Genomic DNA, 25269 nt, shown 5'->3' on the forward strand with positions numbered 1-25269 from the left:
TGACGATGTTTTGTTCACGCTTACGCAACCAAGTAAATCGCTACCCTCGGTGCTTGGAGCCATTCAGACTTTTAGCTCAGTATCAGGCTATAAAGTCAATCTAGATAAGTCTGAGATACTTCCCCTACACATCCCACCTGAGGAAGGACGATGCTTACAAACTCAACTACCTTTTCGATGGACTACCAAACCTTTAAAATACCTGGGAGTATAGCTCAGTGCCCGGGTGGATCAACTTTACAATTTGAACTACGTGCTACTCTTGAAGCGCATCGACGATGATCTATTGCACTGGTATCAAGACTCACATTCCTGGTTGGGTCGAATCGCGATATTGAAGATGAATGTGCTCCCTCGCCTTCTCTATTTATTCATCAGTTTACCGATACATCTTGCCTCCTCCGTTCTGAAATCTACACAGAAAAAGCTGTTTGCCTTTATATGGAGAAAGCGGCCCCCCAGGGTCTCTCGCAGTGTTCTGTATCGTCCCAAGGTGAATGGAGGTTTGAGTGTACCCAATCTCGATTGGTACTATGCAGCAGCGCAACTGCGTGCTATACTACAGATTCATGGGAGTCGCCAGAGTACTATGCCGTGGCAACACATTGAACAACACTTCTCTGGCGATATGCCACTCGCTTCGATGTTCTGGCAACCGCGATCTACCTGGAGGCCGACATCTCCTCTTCCGCCTACTTTGCAGAACACCTTGTGGATATGGTCAAAATGGAAGGAGAAATTGGTGGGAAGTTCTGCATATCATTTTTCTATGTCCTTATTTCATAACCTGCATTTTCCGGCAGGCCTGCCCAGGCTCGCTTTTACGACGTGGACACAGGCGGGTATCTCCACCATGGGTCAGATGCTTCAACAATCTTCCGTGATATCCCTGACTACCCTATCAGAGAAGTACCCGGGGACCCACTTTCCTTTCCTGGAATATGCACAACTGGCTCACTTTCTTCGGTCCCACTTATCAGCTAATCGTGTGCATCTTGTTAACACTCTATTTGAAACATATTGTGCTCAACCTAAGGTGGTGAAGGGGGCGGTCTCTAAACTCTATCTACTACTGCAAGGGCCACAGTCTACTAAACTTCGGAGCTCTCTGCTTTGGGAACAAGATCTTAATACTACTATGTCAATTGAGGATTGGGAAGCAATCTTTGTCAAAGGTCGTAAGTGTTCGTTATCGGCACATCTACAAGAGAATTGCTTAAAACTTTTGTATAGATGGCATTATGTGCCTGCTCATCTCCATAAAATCTATCCTACCATTTCCGGAGTCTGTTGGAGGGGCTGTGGCTATACGGGGACCTATTTCCATATCTGGTGGACTTGCCCGATAGTGACAGAGTACTGGACGATGATCACTGATTGGCTGGCTCGAGTTCTTGGGCAGACGGTTGCAATGGATCCGACCATAATTCTTCTGTGTGCCACTAACCATTCTCTACGACCGCCATCCGATCGGTTTTGCCAGCAAGTTTTTATTTTGGCCCGTTTGGCACTGGCTAGTAAATGGAAGACTCATCTTACTCCTCCGCTTAAAGACCTTATTCCCCGGATTCATAATCTTCGCCAGCTAGAATATATCACAGCGATCCGACACAAATGCCTCCAAGCGTACCAGGAGGTCTGGTCCCCATTTGCAGAGTGGTACCGCACCCAGGAGCCAGAGCACCCATAAGCAAACGCTGTCAGCATAATTCTCAACTCCTTTGCGTTTTTTACACTTCTTTGCCTTTTCTTCTTTCTCTCTTTTTTCTATTGCAGACTCTAGAACTCGTCCTCATGTTCAATTTTACTTTTTTATGTACAGAGGCAGCAGGGTATCACGGCATACATGAGGTCTTATGTTTCTTTGGTTCTACTCTGCATGGTATTGCCTTGCTATTTTTGTGATTTATGCATTGTATTATGACCTATCTGGACTACAATTGCCTGTCGGTGAGTGGGGGGGAGGGAGGGGTATACACATGTTGTTCTCTTTTTCAGCACATTACTGTAGCCTCTATTTGAAACTAGTAGCTACTGATTGTACAACCGTTATGATGTTTTATGTTATGCATTAAGCAGTTATCAATAAAACTAAATCTTAAATATAAAAAAAAAAAAAAAAAAACTCCTCTGTCTCCATCTGCTGGTGGGGAAGCAAAACCCAGGAGTCTGGACTGATCCGGTACGTACAGGGAATGCCCTCATTTGCATGGAATTTCCATGCGAGGGCACTAATCAGTAGTCCTGTTTTGGAAACGTGCGTTTTCTGCGCTAAACTCCTTGCTACACCCAGCCATTTCCAAGATATTGAGGATGGGGGCAAAAGGAGGGCGCAGAATGGCCACACTCAGGCCGATACAGTACAGGGCACTCTGGCGGAGCGCACTGTTAATCCGCGTTTGGACGCGCATATTCGACGAGCTAGCTTTACCCCTTATTCAGTAAGGGGTAATAGCGCGTCAAAAACGCGCTGCCAAACCCCCCCCGCAAAACTAATAGCGCCCGCAACATGCAAATGCATGTTGATGGCCCTATTAGTTATTCCTGCGCGATTCAGTAAGCAGCCAAGCCGTACATTTTACTTTCAGAAATTAGGCGTTAATTTCTGCAGGCACCGGGAAAGTGTACAGAAAAGCAGTAAGAACTGCTTTTCTGTATGCCCTCCGACTTAATACCATGGCAATATTAAGTCGTAGGTCCCAAAAATAATAAATAATTTAAAATTTAAAAAAAATTTAAAATCAGCCCACGGCTTGAAAACTGGACGCTCAATTTTGCCGGCGTCCGGTTTCCGAACCCGTGGCTGTCAGCGGGTTTGAGAACTGATGCTGGCAAAATTGAGTGTTGGCTGTCAAATCCGCTGACAGCCGCCACTCCTGTCCAAAAAGAGGCACTAGGGACACGCTAGTGTCCCTAGCGCCTCTTTTTACCGCAGGCCCTCATTTGAATACTGAATCGTGTGCACAGGAGAGTGGTCCGTGCGCTCGCCCGCTCTCCTGCGACTTTTACTGTATCGGCCTGACTATTAGGCTGATAGAGTAAGGTTGTGGGAACATGGGTGCTCAGTGTTGAGCACCCGCTCTCCCAACACGCATGCAGCCACCTCTTATGGGCACGCAATCCTGTATTTTAATGAAGGGTGGTGCTAAAAGGAGGTACTAGGGACGATTATGCACCCCTAATGTCCTTGATCCAGGAGAGGTGGCTGTCACCAGGTTCAGAAACCCAACATTCAATTTTATGAGTGTTGGTTTTCCGAATTCGCGGACAACTATGGTTTAGAAAAACAGATACCGGTAAAACTGAGCGTCCATTAACCTAACCACCTGTCACTTTTTTGTTTTGTTTTTTTTTATATTTTTGGTTCCTCCGACTTAATATCGCTAGGTATCAAGTCGGAGGGCATACAGAAAAGCAGTATTTTCTGCATTTTTGTACAGTTTTTCGGATAAGCAGCACTTTTTTTTTCATAATCCTGGGAGAATTACCAATAGCCTCATCAACATGCATTTGCATATGATGAGCGCTATAAGTGTCGGGGGGGGGGGGGGGGGGTTTGACGCGCTAAACCCCTTATTGTATATGAGGTAGTGGACGCGCGTCCAACTGCGGTCAGCCGAGCGCACTTTACATTATCGGCCGGTACCCGTATCTTTATTGAATTAATGTTCTGTTTATTTAATGATGCAATCCGCCTTGAGCTTTTAATACAAAAACAGAACACAAAGTCAAAATAAATAATCTCACCCGAGTGCCAGCTATGCAATATAAAGCATCTTTGCGCTGCTGCTCGTAAGCAGCAGAATTAAACCTCCGATAAATTACCGTGATCGGTCTGTGTAAAGAGTCCAGGATTGTATATGGGATGTAGCTAACATGGCCTTCAACAGAAGGATCGACATTGGGATAACCACTGCTCCAAACACCGGCGCTGATACTGCGATATAGACACAGACACACACCCCAACCCCGCAATACACAAAGCGGTGCCTCACCGTGTACGTCCTTGCCCAGGGGATCCAGGCTCCGGCGGAACAGCCTGGCGCTTCGCGGCCGCCCCGCGCTCACTCTCCTGCGGATCCGCTCCACCAGCAGCGCGGCGGCGGGGGAAGGGGAGGCTTCGCGCTCCCGGCCGGGGCTCCCGGAGCCGCCCCCAACCCGCGGCTCCCGCTCCCACAGCGCCTGCAGATAGTGCAACGGGTAAGGCCCGGATCCGGCCGGCACCGTCCCGCCGCCCAGCCCGCAGCCGCCGAAGCCGGGGAACTGAAAGCCGCTGCCCTCCGCGGTCGCACCATCACCCTCCATCTCTCTCTGTCCCGGCCGCGGGGCTAGGTAACAAGCGGCCTGGCAGGCTGCGTCCGACCAATCAGACAACAAGCAGAGTCCGCTCGCTGACCAACCAGAATGGGCGAGAAGACCTCGGTTGAAATTGGTCGGAAGTGAGGCGAGCGCGAAGGGAGAGGGATGCGTGGTCAAAAGACAAGAGGCAATCAGAAAGGCACATCTACTGGCCAATCAGAAAGACCATGGGGGTGTATCAAGTAGCCAATCAGATGCGAGAAGGAGGTTAACGGAGAAGGGTGGGCTTTTACTAACTGTCAAGGTACAGGGCTGCTTGGATTGGTTTGGGCACTTACTGTACTGGACGTATTTCCGGCTGGAAGTCTGTTGGGCGAGAGAAATATACGCAACTTCTACCGGACGTTGCGTATGTCTCCAGCGCCGGATCTTTCTTGGGTGGTTTCCGCCGGCGTGTGTACTCCCAGTCTCCGCGGAGCATGTCTTATAATAACGATGATTATGGGGAGGTGAGAGCCTAGGCGATTCTTGCGCTTCATCTCTTCAGTGCATTGTTGATTAGCTATTTTTCATTTGCTAGATGTTCCGCGACGGAGGCTAGTACACCGGTGTCTCCCGTGTCTGGGAGCCTGAGGGAGGGGAATCCTGCCATCCTTCGCATAACAGCTCCGGGTTTATGGGTTCCGGGGTACGAGAGAGCTTCACTGGGTATAGCGGGAGTGGGATAAGGCCTAATCGATAATGGCAAGTAATAATTTATGATCCCCTGACTTCCGGTTGTCATAAATACAGACGAGAGGGGGCTGAAAGTTCAAATTGGGAAATAGAGCCAAGCCGAGAAACAAAGTCTCGCTTGGATATATTTATTTACTTATATGGAAACACTAACGGATTTGGGATTGATGTAGATACACTATTGAGAGGGACAGTCGATTTACATTTATGTTGTGTGATATTAACAGCTCTTCACTGCCTTATCAGTAGTGTGCAATAAAGGCTTTTGGGTGATTAGACTTTGGTTGTGATACTACGTTCTCACTATTGAAAACAATTATTTTAAACAGGGCATTCCATAAAGAAGAGCTTGTCTTTTAGAGCACACGCCTGCATGCGCATTTGGGCATTTATCTGCATGTAAAAAATGTCTCGGAATCCCCTTGAACTCTCTGACGTTCTAAAAATTTGATGTGGATAGGAAATTAAACACAAGGGGCCTTATTTTTAAAAGCATTTACGAATGTAAAATTGGGTTTTACGTTTGTAAATGCACTTACCCATGTAAGTGGGCTTTTGAAAATTGCTACAATATATGCCATTGAATTGTCCATAGGATTTACCCACATAAGTGGCTTTTGAAAATTGCTATGTTAGTATGTTACATTTATGCACATTACTCCTTTGAAAATTCACCTGTATTGTTGTTAGGGAGGTAAACATATATCTAACTTATAAGCCACCTGCGCTTTGGACTGTGAGCAGTCTAGAGTTCAATGCCAAGAAGTGCAGAGTCATGCATATGAGGAGTGGAAATCCGAATGAACTGTATTTGATGGGGGGAGAAAGGCTGATGTGCACGGAGCAGGAGAGAGACCTTGGGGTGATGGTGTCTAATGATCTGAAGTCGGCGAAACAATGTGACAAGGCGATAGCTAAAGCCAGAAGAATGCTGGGCTGCATAGAGAGAGGAATATTGAGTAAGAAAAGGGAAGTGATTATCCCCTTGTACAGGTCCTTGGTGAGACCTCACCTGGAGTATTGTGTTCAGTTCTGGAGACCATATCTCCGAAGAGACAGAGACAAGATGGAGGCGGTCCAGAGAAGGGCGACCAAAAAGGTGGAAGGTCTTCATCAAATGACTTATGAGGAGAGATTGAAGAATCTAAATATGTACACCCTGTAGGAAAGGAGGAGCAGAGGTGATATGATACAAACTTTCAGATACTTGAAAGGTTTTAATGATCCAAAGACAACGACAAACCTTTTCCATAGGAAAAAAATCAGCAGAACCAGGGGTCACGATTTGAAGCTCCAGGGAGGAAGATTCAGAACCAATGTCAGGAAGTATTTCTTCACGGAGAGGGTGGTGGATGCCTGGAATGCCCTTCCGGAAGAAGTGGTGAAGACCAGAACTGTGAAGGACTTCAAAGGGGCGTGGGATAAACACTGTGGATCCATAAAGTCAAGAGGCCGTCAATGAAGAGTGGGTGGCTCGCCGGAATGACAGCTACTGCCTGGAGATAATACCCTTATAAAATAAACATACACATGGTTAATGTGACTCCAACATCGCTCTAAGCTTCAACAGCAAGAGGAAATGTGGAAAAAAGGATTTGCACTCACAAAGCGGGGAGTAGCTGGCTTGTTACGGCGGTTACTACCCCAAACCAAATAAGCCTGATACTTCACTTTAAATGCATATCCAGCATAGCTCTCTGCTTCAACGGCAGGGGAGAAGAAAAACGGATACTTCACTCATATCCAGCATAGCTCCCTGCTTCAACGGCAGGGGAGAAGAAAAACAACCAATAAGGGCTGAATAACATAGTCTGGGTAAAACAAATAAGCATGGGTGTAGCTTGCTTATTGCAGCGGTTACTACCCTACTACCCCTAACTAATCAAGCTTGATATTTCACTTGGATGCAGCTCCATCACTGCTCTCTACATTAATGGTGGGGGTGGAAGGGAAATAGAACCAAAGAGCTAAGAGAAACAGATAAGTATGAGAAGAAAATGTGTGAAGCTTGCTGGGCAGACTGGATGGGCTGTTTGGTCTTCTTCTGCCGTCAGTTCTATGTTTCTATGTTATGTTCCTGTAACTTAATTTGGGGTATTTGGGAGTCTTATTTGAACAACAATTCCAAAAGCTATTTATTTTGTGAGACTTGCATCCTATATGGCTGCCTTCTTTTCCTTGCTTTCGCTTTCTATCCTCCCATATGCCGGGTGGGGGGATAGAAAGTTATTCCACAGTAGCTCTTGTAATAAACAAATTTGTTGGCTTTTTTTTTTTATTGAGAGCACTCTTTTTGATTATTTCCAATGTGCTTTAATCAGTATGAAGACCCAGAGTAGCCACTGCACATTTTCATTCTTGAGACTAGCTTATTAACATGAAAATCATAAAACATTCCTTTATTCATATTTTATAGGCTTCTATTGTTGCTGATTTTTCATTTGCCTCTTGGAGCAAGCATAGGAATAAATAAAGAGAAGTTTTTATGTTGTGCGTGCCTTGTGATTTTGAGAAAAAGTTTGCTGACTCTTGCATGAGATATTTTAGTCCCGTTTATTTATTTTTACAGCCTCAAGGCCAGTATGATCCGTATAACTACCAGTCTGATTATGACATGCACACAGGTAGGTGCAAATACTCAGCTTCTCAGCTTTTTTTAAATTGGAGATTTATTTATTTACATCATTTATAGCTTGCTGATTCACCAATTTCAGCAGATAATTCTCATACAAACTAAAAACTGCCTTACACAAAAATCACAAAGCAGGTGCCAAAAGCATAAAACTATCTGGGGAGGGAGTAGCAAAAGAACCTAAATAGGGAAACTGAGGACAAAGAAGTAGGCTTTCAAAAGCTTGCTATAGTGAACATGGTCATTTTCTAGTCTAATCACCTCTGGAAGGGAATACCAGTGTCTAGGACCTGCTATGCTAAACATCCTGTGTCTGGTTTTAGCTAAGTGAGCTATCTTGAGAGATGGTACTTCTAATAATTTTGCTAAAGAACAAAGGTGCCAAGAATGAAGCTATTTTCGAACTAATCCTTGGACACTAGAAGGAACAAGATTGTGATAAGCCTTAAAAATGAGGGAGAGAATTTTAAACCGCACTCTCCATTCTATTGGAAGCCAATGAAGACTAGCTAAGACTAGAGTTATATGATCACTAGAGGAGACATCGGAGATAAAAAGTGCAGCAGAATTTTGGATGAGTTGTAATACTTTTAAGTGAGATTAGATAGACCTAGGCACAATGCATTGCAATAGTCAATGGATGGAAGTATCATAGCTTGGATCATCGTGCGAAAGTTGGTACAGTCAAGAAAAGGTTTAAGAGAACGCAGAATTCACAGTTTGAATTGACTGGACTACACAGTTAATGTGTGGACGAAGTGGTAGTGATGACACCTAAATCACGAGCCTGAAGCTTAATGGGAATAACTTGATTATCAAAGATGAGATTAGTAGGGTAGTTTGCAGGAGGAATATGTAATAGTAAAACAATATCAGTTTTACTGCTATTAAGGGCTAGTTTATTAGATGTCTGCCACCTCTTAATTTGCCCCATGCGAGAGGCCAGTTTTTGTAGAGCCTGATCCATGATTGAAGTAATAGGAAAAAAACTGAATATCATCAGCATATAGTTTAAATGAAATATCTAGGCCTGCCAGAACTTCACAAAGTGGGACCAGGTAGAGATTGAACTTGAGGATCCTTGAAGGAATCCGGTAGGCAATGGGTACAAACCAGAGGATGTACTACCAGTCATGACTCTGAAAGAACAGTCTGATAAATAAGAGGTGAACCAAGAGGGAATAGTTGCAGAAACCCCCATAGATTCTAGACAGGCTGGTAAGATGGAATGATTAATGGTATCAAAGGCTGACGAAAAGTCGAGTAAAACTAGAAAATATTGGGTGTCCTTATCAAAACCCTGACAAATGGTGTCAAAACTACTCAGAAAAGAAAATTGGTTCTTACCTGATAATTTTCGTTCCTGAAGTACCATGGATCAGTCCATACTGTGGGTTATGCCTCCCTTCCAGCAGATGGAGACACAGAAAAACTTGAAGGGCACCCTCACTTAACCTGGTGTGCCTCCTGCATTCCTTCAGTATATCGAATAACCAAGCAGAATAATAAATAACCATACTAGTAATGAATCAAGCAAGAACAGCAATTGCAACCGTAAACGGATAACATGAAAACAATCTGTAGAGTTCTTTCTTAGTATGCTACAATCAAATAACCAGATACCCACACGTGGACTCCTGAGATATTCAAATCCAATGCTACCCACTCCTAATCTTAGGGCGGGTGTCTGGACTGATCCGTGGTATTACAAGAACGAAAATTATCAGGTAAGAGCCAATTTTCTTTTCCCTGTAGGTACCCGGATCAGTCCAGACCGTGGGATGTACCAAAGCTTCCCTAAACCGGGTGGGACCTTGCAAGTCCCACACACAACATGCCACTGCCAAAATTGAAGCTTTCTGGAGCCTGAATGTCCAATCAGTAGTGGCGAGCAAAAGTATGGAGTTTCTTCCATGTAGCAGCTCTACAAATCTCTTGGGGTGAAACCAACTGGCATTCAGCCCACGAAGCCTCTTAGGAATGAATAGAATGTGCTTTCAGGCCCTCTGGCACGACCTCTGGAACGACCTTTACAAATGTACACGGATGAAATCACTTCTATCAACCAGCTTGCAATCATTGTCTTAGAAGTTTTCTGACCTCTCCTGGGACCACTCCAAAGGACAAATAAATGATCCGACAGCCTGAAAGAAGTCGTGATCTCCAAATAGCATAACAAAGAGCATTGCACGTCTAAGCGACGAAGCTCCCTCGCATGCGGATCATCCGCAGACAAATTAGGAAACGCCAGAAGCTGAACCGACTGACTTAATTGGAAAGTAGAGACCACCTTTGGCAAAAAAGATGGGACTTTACGAAGAGAAACCCCAGAGTCAGAAATCCTCAAGAAAGGTTCCCTACAAGAGAGAGCCTGCAACTCGGAATTCTGCGAGCTGAGCAAATAGCGACCAAGAACACCATTTTCAATGTGAGGTCCTTCAGCGTTGCCTTTTTAATGGGCTCAAAAGGTCGATCACACAACGCGAAGTACCAAATTAAGACTCCATGACGGACATACGGGGTGGACAGGAGGCCTTAAATTCCTTACTCCTCTGAGAAAACGTACCACATCTGGATGTGACGCCACCGAGTTGCCGACCGGAATACCTAGGACCTCTACCTGAACCCGGAGGGAATTGAAAGACAAGCCCTTGGCCAAACCGCTCTGCAGAAAACTCAACATTTGAGCAATGGTAGCGTGTCGGGGCAGAATCACTCGCTCCCGACACCATGTCTCAAAAACTCTCCGCACCCGAACGTATGAGAGAGATGTAGACGACTTTCTAGCTTGCAGCAGCATAGCAATGATCTCCGATGAGTATCCTTTCTTTCTCAATCTCCTCCTTTCAAAATCCAGGCCGCTAGACAAAAGCGATCTGCTTGGTCAAAAAATATAGGACCCTGACGAAGAAGATGAGGCAGATGTCCCAATCGCAGTGGACAGCGAACCACGGACACCGGGGCCATTCTGGAGCCACTAGGATCACGCTCCCCGGATGAACTTCTATCCTGCAAAAAACTTTGCCCACCAACAGCCAAGGAGGAAACCCGTACAGAAGAATTGAAGCCGGCCAGGGAAGCACCAGCACATCAACTCCCTCTGCGCTGTGATCCCTTCGGTGACTGAAGAATCGCGGAGCCTTGGCATTGTCTCGCGTTGCCATCAGGTCCATGTTGGGAGTTCCCCACCTGCGAACAATTAGATCCATCGCTTCGTCCGAGAGTTCCCACTTTCGACTTAGGAAGTCCGCTTGTACGTTGTCTTTCCCTGCAATGTGCAATGCCTCTAATAGCACAAGATTTTGTTCCGCCCAAGCCATGAGAAGCTTTGCCTCATTGGCTACTACTTGGCTTCGATTGCCCCCCTGACGGTTGATGTAGGCCACTGTCGTCGCATTGTCGCAGAGAACTCGAACCGCCTGATTGCGAATGCAGGGAAGGAAATGTTGCAACGCCAGGCGAATTGCTCTGGTTTCCTACCGATTGATTGACCATTGGGATTCCTCCCGGGACCAGTTGCCCTGGACTGACTTATACTGGCAGACAGCTCTCCAGCTGAAGAGACTGGTGTCCATGGTCACCACTATCCAGTCCTGGACCTCCAGATCCACTCCTCGTCCAGGGAGGCAGCAGGAGCAAATGTTGGCCCGGGAAAGCCGGGATGAGGACTCCCCACAGGCCACGCGCAAAGATGGCCGCGGCATCGTGGTAAGCTTGAAAACGGCAAAAACACGGCAAAATCGAGCGAAAACGGCAGCGGAATTGTCCGCAATTGCAGCAGACCAAAAAAGAAAACTTTTCAAAAAAATTTTTTTTATTTTTTTTTAAAGCTTAAAACGGCCACGGGTGAAGAGAGGGAACGGACCACCGGTAATCTCTTCCCCAGCCCCTTACCTGGCTGGAGCCCTGCGGGGTAACCAACCCCAGCTCCAAGAACTTGTCATCAGAGGGGAACAGTAAAGCACTAACACTGAGCACTTTTTTTTTTGCTTGATTCAAAACTTTACTGCAGACAACCAAAAGCCTGGCTCTGCACCTACTTGTTTTTTGTGTTTTGTTTTCTTTAAAGGGATAGCCTAAACCCCAGAAACAGGGCAAGACTGCAGGGTTTGCATCACCTCCATCTGCTGGATACAGAGAAATACTGGAGGCACACCAGGTTAAGTGAGGGTGCCCTTCAAGTTTTTCTCTGTCTCCATCTGCTGGAAGGGAGACATAACTCATGATCTGAACTAATCTAGGTATGTACAGGGAAATAAAGTTTGTGTTATGAAAGGACTGAAATCCCAATTGAGCATTGTTGAGAAGGTGATAAGTGTCAATGTGATCTTGGAGTTGGACCACCACTGCTTTTTCCAAAATTCTATATAGCAGGGGCAGAATTGAAAGAGGTCTAGTTCTTAGGGTCTAATGGGTCCTCTTCAGACTTTTTTAATAAGGGCCAGACAACAGTGGTTTTTAGCATGCCTGGCAGGGTTCCTTCAGAAAGTGAAGCGTTCACTAGCTTAGAGATGAAGCATCCAAGATCGGATTTTAGGTTCCCTGTACGTACCTGGATCAGTCCAGACTCCTGGATTTTGCCTCCCTTCCAGCAGATGGAGACAGAGAAAGTTTCACAGGCACTGCCTCATAATCCGTCGTGCCACCTGCTGATCCTTCAATATTTCTCTGTCTCCAGCAGATGGAGGCGTTACAAAACCTGCGGTTCTGTACCCGAGTCTGGGAAAAAAAAAGTATTGGGGACATTAATCAGACTTTCCTCCCAGGAGGTTGGCAGGTCCTGGTGGAACCATACCTCCTGGTAGTAGGTTAAGGACAAGCAGGGGTTGAGAACCCCAGATTTGCTCTTTAAGATACACCGGGGATGACAGTCAGTGGTCCTGCTCCCACCCCCTCAGTGAGAATCATGGGAAGCCTCTGCCACTCTTCTTTAGGAAAGTAAACTTTTTTCCTCTTTCTTTCTGGTCAGTAAAGTTTCTATTTAAAAAAAAAAAAAAAGGAAAGAAAGAAGTAGTGCTTGTTTCTTCCAGCATTCGCCCCAGTGCTGGGGGCAGGTGAAAGGGCACTTGGTCGGTCCTGTGGCTCCTGATCCCGTTTCGCTGCTTTTTGGCATCAGCCGCGCAATTAGGCGTGGTGCATGTGAGCTGCTGCTCCGTGTGTAGGGAGCATTGCTCGCGGCTCTCTGCGAGCAGTCAATGCTCCCGCTGCCTCTCTGGTGGGGAGGGCTCTTCATGGGGATTGTTGGGGATGTCATCTAAGCAGCACAGCCCTGGCAGGTTGCCAACTGCTATGGAGGAAACGGTCGATCCGTTCCCAAACAGCACGAGAATGGCTGCCATTTTGAAGACTTTCACGGCCACGGAAGAGAGAGCAGCTGGGGGAGAGGATCTACACCAGCACTCTTACCGGTCAATTCTGGCCCCGAGGAGGCACAGGGGGCGGTCGGGGTGATCCAGATCCCCTAGAGGGGGAAGGGGGGCGGGATTTGTGTGGTCCTCTTCAATTTTCTCTTCATTTTATTTTATTGCACAAAGCATATCTGGCCAGCCAGCCAGGCCAAGCCGAGTTGCTCCTCCAGGCGCAGGGCCCTGGAGGGTCCACCAAAAAAGGTGCCTAGGTTGTTTGGAAACGCTGGGGGCCACAAGGATCCGTAAGGTTAGAGGTCCGACAATGCAGGGGACTGCAAATGACTTTTCCTCAGAGGAGTTCGACCAGGGATTGCCTTGGGGGATGGTCCCCTCAGTGTCTCTTTTCTCAGCAGCGGTCCAGATCAGGAGGGAGAGCCTGGAAAGTTTTTGGCCATGGAGGGGGATGATCCTAAGGTTGTTCACTTGCTTCAGAGGGAAGAGCTGGGTCTTATGATTATGCATGTCCTGGCGGAATTGGGAATAACAGTTCCGCAGGGGGAGGAGCCAGACCAGGTCACGGTGGATCCGGTAATGGCTGGTTTAAGGGGCCCGGCAAGGACTTTTCCTTTCCATAGGATAGTCAAGCAATTGATGATCAGGGAGTGGGAAACACCAGAACTTGTCTTAAGGTTAGTAGGGCTATGGATAAGCTTTTTCCCTTTCCTGAGAAGACCCTGGAGCTCTAGAAGTGACGAAGGAGGATGCGTCTGTGTCGGCGGTCACTAAGAGAACCACCATTCCAGTAGCTGGTTCGGCAGCTCTGAAAGATCTGTAGGATAAGGAAGCTCAAGGTGCACATCAAAAAGATTTTTGAAGTCTCTGCTCTGGGCATCTGTGCTGCAGTGTACAGCAGTTTTAGGCTTCAGCAAGCCTGAGATGGGTGTAGAAGCTACAGTGTGCCAGGGATCTCTCACCCCAAGAATCCGAGTAAGCAGAGCGCTTAGAAGCAGTGGTAGCTTACAGAACAGATGCCTTATATGATCATATTCGCGCCTCTTCTAGGACAGTGGTCTCTACGGTATCGGTTAGGAGGCTCTTCAGCAGACATTTCGTCGAAGGCTCAGCTTGGAGCACTCCCTTTTAAGGGCAAGCTCCTTTTTGGAGAGGAACAGTTGATAAAGCAGCTCAGAGATAATAAGGTGCACAAGTTACCGGAAGACAAGCCTAAAGGGCCAAAAGGTTTTCTGCCGGTTCGCTTTCAAGGCCAAAGGCATTTCCGTCAGAGCAGGGCTCCGGGCGCAGACCAGAGGCAGACCTCGGGGAGATTTCAGTCCTGGTCCCAGTCCTTTCGTGGATGCAAGCAAACTGAGAAGGCTCTAGCCGAGGGCCTAACGGGGCCAAATCCGCCCAATGAAGCAAGGCCGACCCACTCCTCAGTCCTGGCCAATAGGGGTCGGTTGATAAAACAAGGAGGTAGGCGATCTAAAAAAGCCGTGGAGGCAACATAAACAATAGATGCCAGGTAATGTCCGTTAAGATGCTTTATTAGGAGACACGTATATCCAATGTAAAAATGCCCGACTCAGGCCGAGTTTCGCCCCCCTCTCTTGGGGGCTGCCTCAGGGGCTGTGTGAAAATGTCTTATGTGTATATAGAGATGATCTTTTGCCAATAAAATTTCTTGGAAAATTCAAGTAATGAAACAGCGAAGTGAAAGGTCTCCTGCAAGACGTGATTAGAAGTATTTTTTGAGACAAATTTTGTCAATTCACTGTTGTGCGCACCGCGACTGACTGGCACTCCAGGCTGTGAGAAGGAGACCAGCGTGCCGCTATACAGCTTTATGATATATATGCCCAAGGCCTGAGTACCAGTCAGCCGCGGTGCCAGTAGGGGTCGGTTGACTTTTTTTTTTTTTTTTTTTTAACAAGGAGTGGGGTCAAGATCACGTCGGACCAGTGGGTTCTAAGCATGCTAGAACATGGCTATGCTTTAGAATTTGCTCGGCCGCTAAGAAACCTGTTCCTGGTATCCCCTGTGTTTCTTCAGCGAAGAAACTTATTGTTCAACAGACCATCCAAAGCTAAGAATGCTGGGGGCCATCTTTCCCATCCCCCAGGAGGAGAGGGGGATGGGAAGGTACTCCATTTATTTTGTGGTGCCGAAGAAAGAAGGGACATTTCATCCCATCCTAGACTTGAAGAAGGTGAACATGGCCCTCAAGGTCCCTCGTTTCCGAATGGAGACCCTCAGGTCTGTTATAGCGGCAGTGTGAAGCAAGGAGATTTTGGCTTCCCTGGATGTCACGGAAGTGTATTTGCACATTGGGATTCACTGGGATCATCAAAAGAGTGTCAACTGTCACCTATGAGTGAGTCATTTCCATATGGAAACTTTACGCTCCGTGATATTGGCCGTACAATCGGGAGAGTTTCTAACCTATCCGAAGCCTACCTACATGTTCCAATCTGTCAAGAACATCAATGCTTCCTACGCTTTGCCATACTGGATTGCCATTATCAGTTCCGGGCACTGCCCTTTGGCCTAGCCACTGCCCCAAAAACATTTTCCAAGATTATGGTGGTCGTGGAGGCAGCTTTGAGGAGAGAAGGAATCCTGGTACACCCGTATTCGGATGACTGGTTGATCCAGGCCAAGTCCGTGGAAGAAAGTCTCTGCGTGACCAACAGGATGACCTCCTTCTTTCAGGAACTCAATTGGGTAGTAAACCTGGTCAAGAGCTGTCTCAAGCCATCCCAGTCGGAGTATCTGGGAGTCCTGTTCGACACCAGGCAGGGCAAGAACTTCTCCCGACCACATGGATACGGAAGTTGATGTCCCAGATGCATCGGTTGATGAACACAATATGTCTGATGGTGTGGAGCTATCTCCAAGTTCTCGGTTTGATGGTGGCAACCTTGGAAGTAGTGCTATGGGCGAGAGCACACATACGCCCACTTCAGTACTCGCTGCTGTCACGTTGTAACCCGCAGTCTCAAGACTATTCGATTCGGCTTCCCTTACTGATGGGAGTCTGGTCTCACCTCAAGTGGTGGTTGCTGGTAGCTCATCTCAGTGGAGGGGGGGTATCCCTGTCCTCCACGAACTGGCTGATTCTTACAACAGACGTGGGTCTCCAGGGCTGGGGAGCTCACTCTCAAGAACTCACAGCCCAGGGACGTTGGACTGAGGAAGAAGCCCTCTGGAACATCAATTGCCTGAAAGCCTGGGCAGTGATTGCAATTCAACCGTAGACTCCAGGGTCAAGCGGTCCGCATAATGTCGGACAATGCAACGATGGTAGCCTGCATCAACCGCCAGGTAGGAACCAAGAGCCAGCAGGTGTCTCAGGAGGTAGACCTCCTTATAGAATGGGCAGAAATACATCTACAGATGATCTCCACCTCACGCATCTCAGGAAAAGACAACGTCAGTGCAAACTTTGTAAGCAGATAGAGTCTGGATGCAGGAGAGTGGGTGTTGTCGGCTGAAGCCTTTCAACTGATAGTAGATCGCTGGGGCCTCCCGTCCATCGACCTACTAGCCGCATCTCACAAAGTGAAGGTTCCCCGATTCTTCAGTCGCAGAAGAGATCCATGGTCCCTGGGGATTGACGCTTTTTTTTATTATTTAAAGTTTTGAAATAGCAACTGGGGTACAACACGATATAACAGTAATAGAGACAACAAAAACATACTCCAACCACCTGCACTGGATAACAATAGCTGATCTTAGTTAAATTTCAAAATGCGTTGCATAGCATTTAGGACCAAACCAAACCAATTTTATGTTAGTTTCCCCCCCCTCCCACACCCACCATCTCTAAGCTGTAAGGTGCTTCAGGACATTTTACCCCCTTGATAAGTAGATACAAGAAGTCAAAGAAAAGTGAAATAAAGGGATTTACTCCATGCCTATGTTATACAATAGCTATTCAAAGGTAAGTAACATTATAGAGGCTATAATATAGTTAGTGAGTACAGATTTTAACTGTGATAATATTCTGGAGGAAGGAAGATATCAAAACTGCTTCCCCTCCCGGTCTTTAATATCAGCTAACCCTTATGGCCCTTTTGTCCAACAAGGCATCTCAACCTTCACCAAATCCATGTTGAGGATATCTAGATCAGCTGGGTGGCCAGCGAGGTCATAGAGACCCAATCCTTGTAAGATCTCCAGCGAAGCTGAAACCGAGATAGTCTCTTTTGTTTAATTGCTGTCAATTATTCCAAATAATGAATCTGTGTAAGTTTTTGTATTACTTGCTGTCGAGTTGGTGCGTCCCTCTGCTTCCAACTCCATGCTATCACCAACCGGGCTGCTATCAGTATTTGTGTAATTAAATAAAATTGTTCTAAAGGCTCATCTGTTGTGTATATATATTCAATAAAAACAAAGCTGGGTGAAGCTGCAAAGTAATTCGGGTGATTATACAAATAAAGTTTGCAATGTCTTTCCAATACTCAACAATTATAGGGCACGTCCACCACATATGTAAGTATGTACCAACATGACCACATTGCTGCCAGCAGCCATCATCCCACTTATCAGAGAATCTATGCATCTTAGATAGGGTGATATGCCACCGATACCGTAGCCTAGTACATGTGTACCCTGAATCTGGCCACTAGGTATCACTATTGCACAGTAGTTGGTGCTTTCTTCCTTCTGGCTATGAATGCTGGTTTGAATAGCAGGAGGGTCCAGAAGTCAAAACTGAATCTTCTGCATGGCAGAAATGTCACCATACAGTCTGGTTTCTTGTCCTATTCTATAGATTGTTTTATTTAAGAATATGTTGCTAGTAGAGGGATGTAGTAGTAGGATTGCTTCATAGCTTATTCTGTTGGGATTGGAGGCTCGGAGCAGAGGGTCTGTGAACATTGAGTCTCACCACTGTGTTTTTACCTTGCCTATCTCTTTTACTTTGCTCCTCAGGAGACCCAAAACAAGACTTGGCCTATGAGCGACAGTATGAGCAGCAGACATACCAGGTGATCCCCGAGGTGATCAAAAATTTCATCCAGTATTTCCACAAGACTGTGTCGGACCTGATTGACCAAAAGCTGTATGAGCTGCAGGCCAGTCGGGTGTCCAGTGACGTCATTGACCAGAAGGTCTACGAGATTCAAGACATCTATGAGAACAGGTACTGGCATGAAGTTACAGGCTGTAGTCCTTCAGCACATCTAATCTAGCCTTCCTCCTGCTGTGGTGACACTGTGATTCTCTAGGGCACTGACTGAGAGCAATTAAGAGCTTATTTCTTGTATATTCACCTGTTTAGGACTCTGAGAATCTTCATACATATGAAACTAATGCATAAATATAAACAAGATTTCACCTTACCCTTAGTACAGAGTATTCGCCGGATTACAAAAAACAAAAAAATAAAATAAGACAGCCGTTTGCTTTGGCCTCCTGGACTCCAGATGTCATTTTAAAAGCTTCCTCTCCTCTGTACCGCAGAGATGTCGCGCACCTTGGCATGCTGTGCTTGCAGGGAGCCGGCAACTTGGCTCTCCCGCGAGAAACTCTGCTCCTGCTGTCTCCCAGGGGGCAAGGGCCCATTGGCGGCCCCGGCCGGCGAGAGGGGGAAGCAAACAGCTCGGTCCCGTGGAGCGGGTAAGCCGATGCTGCCTCATGGTGCTAGGCCTGCTCCGCTCCTGCGGAGCACGGGAACAGCGGCCATTTTAGGAGCTGCGGATGCCGATGCAGATTGCTTTGCAGGGGGAGGGCATCTTCCTCCACAGCTGTTCCCGCACGATCAGAGTCCCAGGTCTCCACACGACTCCCTTATTACCTCTCCTGCGCCTTTTGGGCGGATTTTGTTTTAATGATGCATAAGGCATACTTAGCTAGCCTTATGCCCATAAAGTATCCGGAGCCTCCTCCGGGTCTGCCTGTGGCTGGGCCCTCTCCTCCCGCGAAAGTTCCTAGGATGGATCCTCCGGAGGTCTCACGAATTAGGGTGGTCCGGGGAGCATCCAGTTCTGGGGACCAGGGAAATACTGTGTCGGCGGATCCTCTTCAGACGGATGCGGATGAGGATTCAGAGTGTGTGGCGCCTGTGGAAGGGGATGATCCTTGGGTCCTTAGGCTGTTTCGTAGGGATGAATTGGAGCCGATGATCCCGCATTTTCTTGAGGTGCTGGGCATACCGGCTGGTCAGGCACCCAGGATCGGGACACAGTAGATCCGGTACTCTCTGGTCTACGCCCCCCGGATAGAACTTTCCTGTTTCATCCCATGTTACTTCAGCTTATGTTTCGGGAGTGGGATACTCCAGAAACTAGCCTTCATTTGGGCCGGGCTATGGACAAATTGTACCCGCTGCCGGATGACACTCTGGATCTCCTTAAGATTTCTAAGGTTGATTCGGCCGTATCAGCAGTCACAAAGCGGACCACTATTCCAGTTGTTGGGGCGGTAGCCCTTAAGGATCCCCAGGATCGTAAGCTTGAGGTTCTTCTCAAGTGCATCTTCGAGGTGTCTGCCCTTGGGGTTAGGGCAGTTGTTTGAAGTAGTTTGATGCAGCGGGCGAGTCTCCGGTGGGTACAACAGCTCCTGAGTGCCAGGGATCTTTCCCCAGAAGAAGCGGAGCAGGCTGATCATTTGGAGGCTGCGGTGGTGTATGGGGCCGATGCTTTGTATGATCTTCTCCGTACGTCTTCATGCACTATGGCTTCTGCGGTGTTGACCCACAGGCTTTTGTGGCTCCGTAATTGGTCTGCTGATGTTTTGTCCAAATCGCAGGTGGGAGCTTTTCCTTTTAGGGGAAAATTCCTTTTAGGGGATGATTTAGAGCAGCTCATTAAGTCCTTGGGGGAGAATAAGGTGTACAAAACACCTAGAGGCTGAAAGCCTCTAGGTGTTTTGGTCCTTTCCGTTCTTGTTGTAGAGGTCAGCGCCGCTATCTCCAGTCTAAATCAGCTCCTTTTGGCCAACGGCAGGCTTCTGGGAGGTCTCAGAATTGGTCTCATTCCTTTTGCGGCTGTAGGCCTGCCAGAGACGGCGGCGCCCCAGGTACCACAGGAGCTAAATCATCCCAATGAAATAGCGCCGGCCCATTCCTCCGTTCCAGTTGTCGGGGGACGGCTGTCCCTGTTTTACAAGGAATGAGTCAAAATCACATCGGACCACTGGGTTCTAAACATCATAGAACACGGTTACGCCTTAGATTTTGTTCGGCCCTTGCGTGATCTGTTTCTGGCGTCTCCCTTCGGGTCCCTGGAGAAGAGATGCCAGGTGTCTGAAACGCTTCGTTGATTGATGGACCTAGGAGCGGTGATCCCGGTTCCTTTGGACGAACTGAGAACTGGCAGATATTCAATTTATTTTGTGGTTCCCAAGAAGGAAGGTTCCTTCCGTCCGATTTTGGACCTAAAGAAAGTCAACAGAGCTTTTCCAGTGCCCCGTCTTTGCATGGAAACTCTATGGTCCGTAATCGCCTCTGTCAGAGGGGGAGAGTTTTTAGCTTCCCTCGATTTTCCGGAAGCATACTTCACACAGCGATTTGGAAGGACCATCAGAGGTATCTCCAGTTCATGATCCTCTGCAACATTACCAGTTTCAGGTCCAACCGTTCAGGCTGGCTACCGCTCCCCGCACCTTTACCAAGGTGATGGTGGTGGTGGCGGCAGCAACAGCCCTCCAGCGGGAGGGGCTTCGGGTCCATCCCTACTTGGATGATTGGCTTATTCTAGCGAAGTCAGAGGATCTTTGCAAGATGGCGGTTGCCAAATTGGTGCAGACTCTTCCCTCTCTGGGGTGGATCATCAATTCTACCAAGAGCCAGTTGGAGTTTTTGGGAGTTTTTGGGAGCAAGGTTCGATACTCGGATCGGGAAGGTTTTCCTTATGCAGGAACGGACAGACAAGCTAACGTCTCAAGTTCGTCGTCTCTTGTCCCTACCGGTTCCCAAGGTATGGGACTACTTGCAGGTGCTTGGTTCTATGGCACCTACGCTGGAGTTGGTTACTTGAGCATTCGCTCATATGAGACCATTGCAGAGGGCTTTGCTTTCAAGTTGGGATCCCAAATCAGAGGAGTTTCAAATTCCCTTGCTGCTCCAGGACCCGGCCAGGTCCAGTCTAGCTTGGTGGTTGATCCCAGAACACTTGTCTCGGGGGGTGGATCTGGAAGTCCCTCAGTGGATCATTGTGATGACAGATGCCAGTCTTTCCAGTTGGGGAGCAGTTTGCAGGTCTCAAGCGGCGCAAGGCCAATGGACACAGCAGGAAGCACAATGGTCCATCAATCGTCTGGAAACGAGCGGTATGCTTGGCCTTGCAGACATTCCTGCCTCTCACCCGTCGTCTGTCGGTAAGAGTGCTATCCGACAATGTGACAACAGTGGCATACATCAACCGGCAAGGAGGAACAAAGAGCCGTCCTGTGGCTGCGGAGGCAGACGAACTCATGGCCTGGGCGGAGAGATCTGCTCAGGATAGCGGCTTCTCACATTGCCGGGGTGGATAGCGGCTTCTCACATTGCCGGGGTAGACAACGTTCAGGCGGATTTTCTAAGCCGTCAGAGACTGGCTCCCGGAGAGTGGGAACTGTCCGACGAGGCGTTCAAGTTGTTAACTCATCGGTGGGGGATTCCCTGTTTGGATTTAATGGCAACTCGGAGAAATGCCAAGGTGCTGCGCTGCTTCAGTCGCAGAAGAGAGCAGGGGGCGGAAGGAGTGGATACCCTTGTCCTTCCGTGGCCCCATGACATTCTGCTCTACGCCTTCCCTCCTTGGGCCCTGGTGGGCAATGTCTTAAGGATAGAAGCCCATCCGGGGGCAGTGGTTCTGATAGCTCCAGAATAGCTACAGAGGCCGTGGTTCGAAAATCTCGTCAATCTCGTGATGGACGGTCCTCTCCGGCTGGGTCATCTTCCAAATCTCCTGAAGCAGGGTCCAGTATTTTTCGACCAGGTGGATCGCTTTTGTCTAGCGGCTTGGCTTCTGAGAGGAGGCAGTTGAGAAAAAAGGGTTATCCAGATACGGTAATTTCCAATCTTTTGCGGGCTTGTAAAACATAGACCTCTCTTACGTATGTCTGGGTCTGGAAAGTTTTTGACTCTTGGTGTAGTAGATCGAACGTTTTCCTAGGCACGCCTCGATAGCCAACATCCTAGCCTTCTTGCAAGACGGTTTGACGAAGGGGTTAGCTTTCAGTTCTCTAAGGGTCCAAGTGGCGGCTTTGGGCTGCTTACGAGAAAAAGTGGAAGGAGTGTCCTTAGTGGCTCACCCTGGTGTTGTGCGTTTTCTTAGAGGTGAGAAGAACTTAAATCCTCCCCTCCGGGCGGTTTGTCCATCATGGAGTTTGAATTTGGTCCTTCGAACGTTGTGTGAACCTCCTTTTGAACCGCTCAGGCGTGTTTCTCTGAAGGCCCTTACGCTCAAAGCGGTGTTTTTGGTCGCTATCTGCTCGGCTCGGAGAGTTTTTGAGATTCAGGCACTATCTTGTCGCGAACCTTTTCTTAGGTTTACAGATTCCGGTGTTTCTCTGCGGACGGTGCAATCTTTTCTTCCTAAGGTGGTGTGGGCTTTTCATGTCAACCAGTCGGTTGAGTTGCCTGCTTTTCCGAATTTGGATCAAGATTTTCTGCATGCCCGCAAATTGAGGAGGTTGGATGTTAGACGGGTGCTTCTGCCTTACTTGGAGGTCACGAATGAGTTTTGTTTGTCGGATCATCTTTTTGTCTTGTGGAACGGTCCTAGGAAAGGGCATAAAGCTTCCAAGGCCACCATTGCCTGATGGCTCAAGGATGCTATTGCTTTGGCGTACATAGGTCACTGGCGAGCGGTTCTGGATGGTCTTAAGGCTCATTCGCTTCGGGCTCAGGCTGCATCCTGGGCAGAAAGTCAGTTGGTTTTCTCTCAGGAGTTCTGTAGGGTGGCGACTTGGAAATCTTTGCATACCTTTGCTCCGAATTACCGCTTGGATGTTAGGGCTCCTGACTCTGAGAGTTTCAGAAGTGGTGTGCTTCAAGCAGGGCTTTCTAGGTCCCACCCCATGTAAGGCGGCTTGGGCACAATCCAGCAGTCTGGGCTTATCCGGGTACATACAGGGAAAGGAAAATTGGTTCTTATCTGCTAATTTTCGTTCCTGTAGTAGATCAGCCCAGACGTCCGCCCAGATTAGACATTCTTGAATTTTTTGGATCTACTCGAATCTTTTAATTTACTATCACACTATATAGCAGTACGAAGATTTCACAAGTGCTCTTAATTTGTACATAGTTGGTTCTCATAGATTTGATTTAGCCATTTAAATTTGGATTGCTGTTACCAGTTAGAATTCTAATTCTGCTTTGATACTGTTTATACTGAAGGGGGCTGCAGGTGGTGCACCATACGTACAGGGCGTGCCCTTCAAGTTTTTCTCTGTCGCCATCTGCTGGAAGGGAGGCATAACCCAGCAGTCTGGGCTGATCCGTGGTACTACAGGAATGAAAATTAGCACGTAAGAACCAATTTTCCTTTACCACTATGACAGTGCACTTTTAAAATGAAAGAAAAGAGAAATTAATCACTTTATTTTCTTAATACTGGATTCCTTAAATCGCTCATGTAAAAATCTTTTTTTTTCCCTGGATTGCCTTGAGAAAATACAGATAATGTAGTTTACAATTACCCCTTAATATATTGGCGATTGTTATTATATGCAGTATCATAATCTGTATTCAGTTAATGTTTAACGTATGTTCTTTATTGAAAATTCAGAAATAAAAAATTTAAAAAAAAAATGAAAATAAAGTATGGTATTTGGCAGGTAGTGGGGGGGCCTGTTTGAGTTAGTTTGACCAACATCTGTAAATATCAGGGTGATGGGTGTTAACCTTCATGGGACATCCTTCTTAAGCTGGGCATCGGGCCAGAGATCCAGCGCAAGTGGCCAGGGGAAGATACTTTCTGAAAGCCCTGTGATAGCATCTGAGGGCTTCCTGGAAGTAGTAGTTCTTTGTCCATCTTTGTAGCCTACTGACGTGCCAGTGTTATATGGTCACACATGCTGATGCCCTGCATCCTCAGACAAGAGGTCTGTATGTGACATACATAATGATATCATCTCATCCCTTTCTTTTTTCAGCTGGACCAAACTGACAGAGAGGTTCTACAAGACCTCCCCATGGCCTGAGGCTGAAGCCATTGCCCCACAAGTTGGAAACGGTGAGTGATAAACTTTGCTCAGACATCAGGAAAGCGTGTGTTGGAGTTCAACTGTGTGAGATTCTGCCTAGAGCTGAAAGCATGGGGTCAGGGCTGAAGCCCTAAGGTGTCAGGTTTAAGAGCTCCCATAGCATTACCAAAACAAGTAGTGCCATCGTGCAAAGGCATGGCGTCAATAATGCTTTCCAACATAGATTTGTAGAAGGGGTGGGTGTCGGGGATTTGTGGTGAGGGTACTTTTTGGGGGTGGAGGGAAGAGAGATTGTGTATGACAGGCATATAGGTGTGGGGGATATTTGTGTTTGAGGATGTGGCTGTGTATTTGTAGGGGGGTATAGGACTGGGTGGGAGGGGTTTGTGTGGGGGGGAATTGTGGGGAGGGGCATATTGATTTTAATTAAAAAGCTTATATTCCACTCATTTCCTAAAACGTCTGAGGTGGATCACAGTGGGTACATACATAATGAAAAACACAATAACAATGACCAAAGGCCAAAACAATCCAATACAACCAGCACAAAACAGATAGAAACTGCGCCATCATGTAGAGCATGGATCATACATTGGCGACTCCGTGAAGTAAGAATTCAGGAATCAATTACTGTTAAGTCCTGTGGAAAAAGAAAGTCTTAACTGCCTTCTTAAAAGAACCAGCACAGTCCAAAGTTCTTTTCCCTGTACGTACCCTGGTCAGTCCAGGACAGCTGGGTTTTGCCTCCCTTCCAATAGATGGAGACAGAGAAAAACTTCGAGAGTGCCCCCTCTTAAAGCTAAGTGCTGCCCGCATCTCTTCAGTATTTCTCTGTCTCCAGCAGATGGAGGTGGTGCAAAACCTGCGGTTTGACCCGGTTGGGGGTCTCAAAAAAAAAAAAAGAAATTCCAGTCTTGGAACATTTTAGGTAGGACAGAAGAAGCAGCTTCATCCCAAGTTCCAGTGGGACCATCTCCCCAGGGCTGGGAAGTCTGCCACACTCCTTTTGTTGGTGAGGCGCCCGGGGTGATACCAGTGGTCCGGCCCCTCCCACCCCCTCCACCCCCATACTCTTCTGGTGGGTATTTGGAGCAACCTACCTTCATTTGGTACTGT

At 47.4% G+C, this 25269-nt stretch overlaps 2 protein-coding genes across 2 annotated transcripts in view; one reads left to right on the plus strand and one right to left on the minus strand.

Moving 5' to 3' along the window:
- The window catches only part of ANKRD54 (ankyrin repeat domain 54), a 54806-nt gene extending 50278 nt beyond the window's left edge, over positions 1 to 4528 (minus strand). The window contains exon 1 of the mRNA XM_029590137.1: positions 3996 to 4528. Within this exon, the coding sequence (XP_029445997.1) occupies positions 3996 to 4305 (310 nt within the window). The 5' untranslated portion in view covers positions 4306 to 4528. The remainder of the gene's footprint in view (positions 1 to 3995) is intronic.
- A 127-nt stretch (positions 4529 to 4655) lies between these two features.
- EIF3L (eukaryotic translation initiation factor 3 subunit L) overlaps positions 4656 to 25269 on the plus strand; it is a 78378-nt gene continuing 57764 nt past the window's right edge. The window contains exons 1-4 of the mRNA XM_029590136.1: positions 4656 to 4808; positions 7604 to 7658; positions 17953 to 18163; positions 24103 to 24182. Of these exons, the coding sequence (XP_029445996.1) occupies positions 4779 to 4808; positions 7604 to 7658; positions 17953 to 18163; positions 24103 to 24182 (376 nt within the window). The 5' untranslated portion in view covers positions 4656 to 4778. The remainder of the gene's footprint in view (positions 4809 to 7603; positions 7659 to 17952; positions 18164 to 24102; positions 24183 to 25269) is intronic.

The sequence above is a fragment of the Rhinatrema bivittatum genome, chromosome 2, assembly GCF_901001135.1.
Source record: "Rhinatrema bivittatum chromosome 2, aRhiBiv1.1, whole genome shotgun sequence".
In the NCBI taxonomy this organism is placed as follows: domain Eukaryota; kingdom Metazoa; phylum Chordata; class Amphibia; order Gymnophiona; family Rhinatrematidae; genus Rhinatrema; species Rhinatrema bivittatum.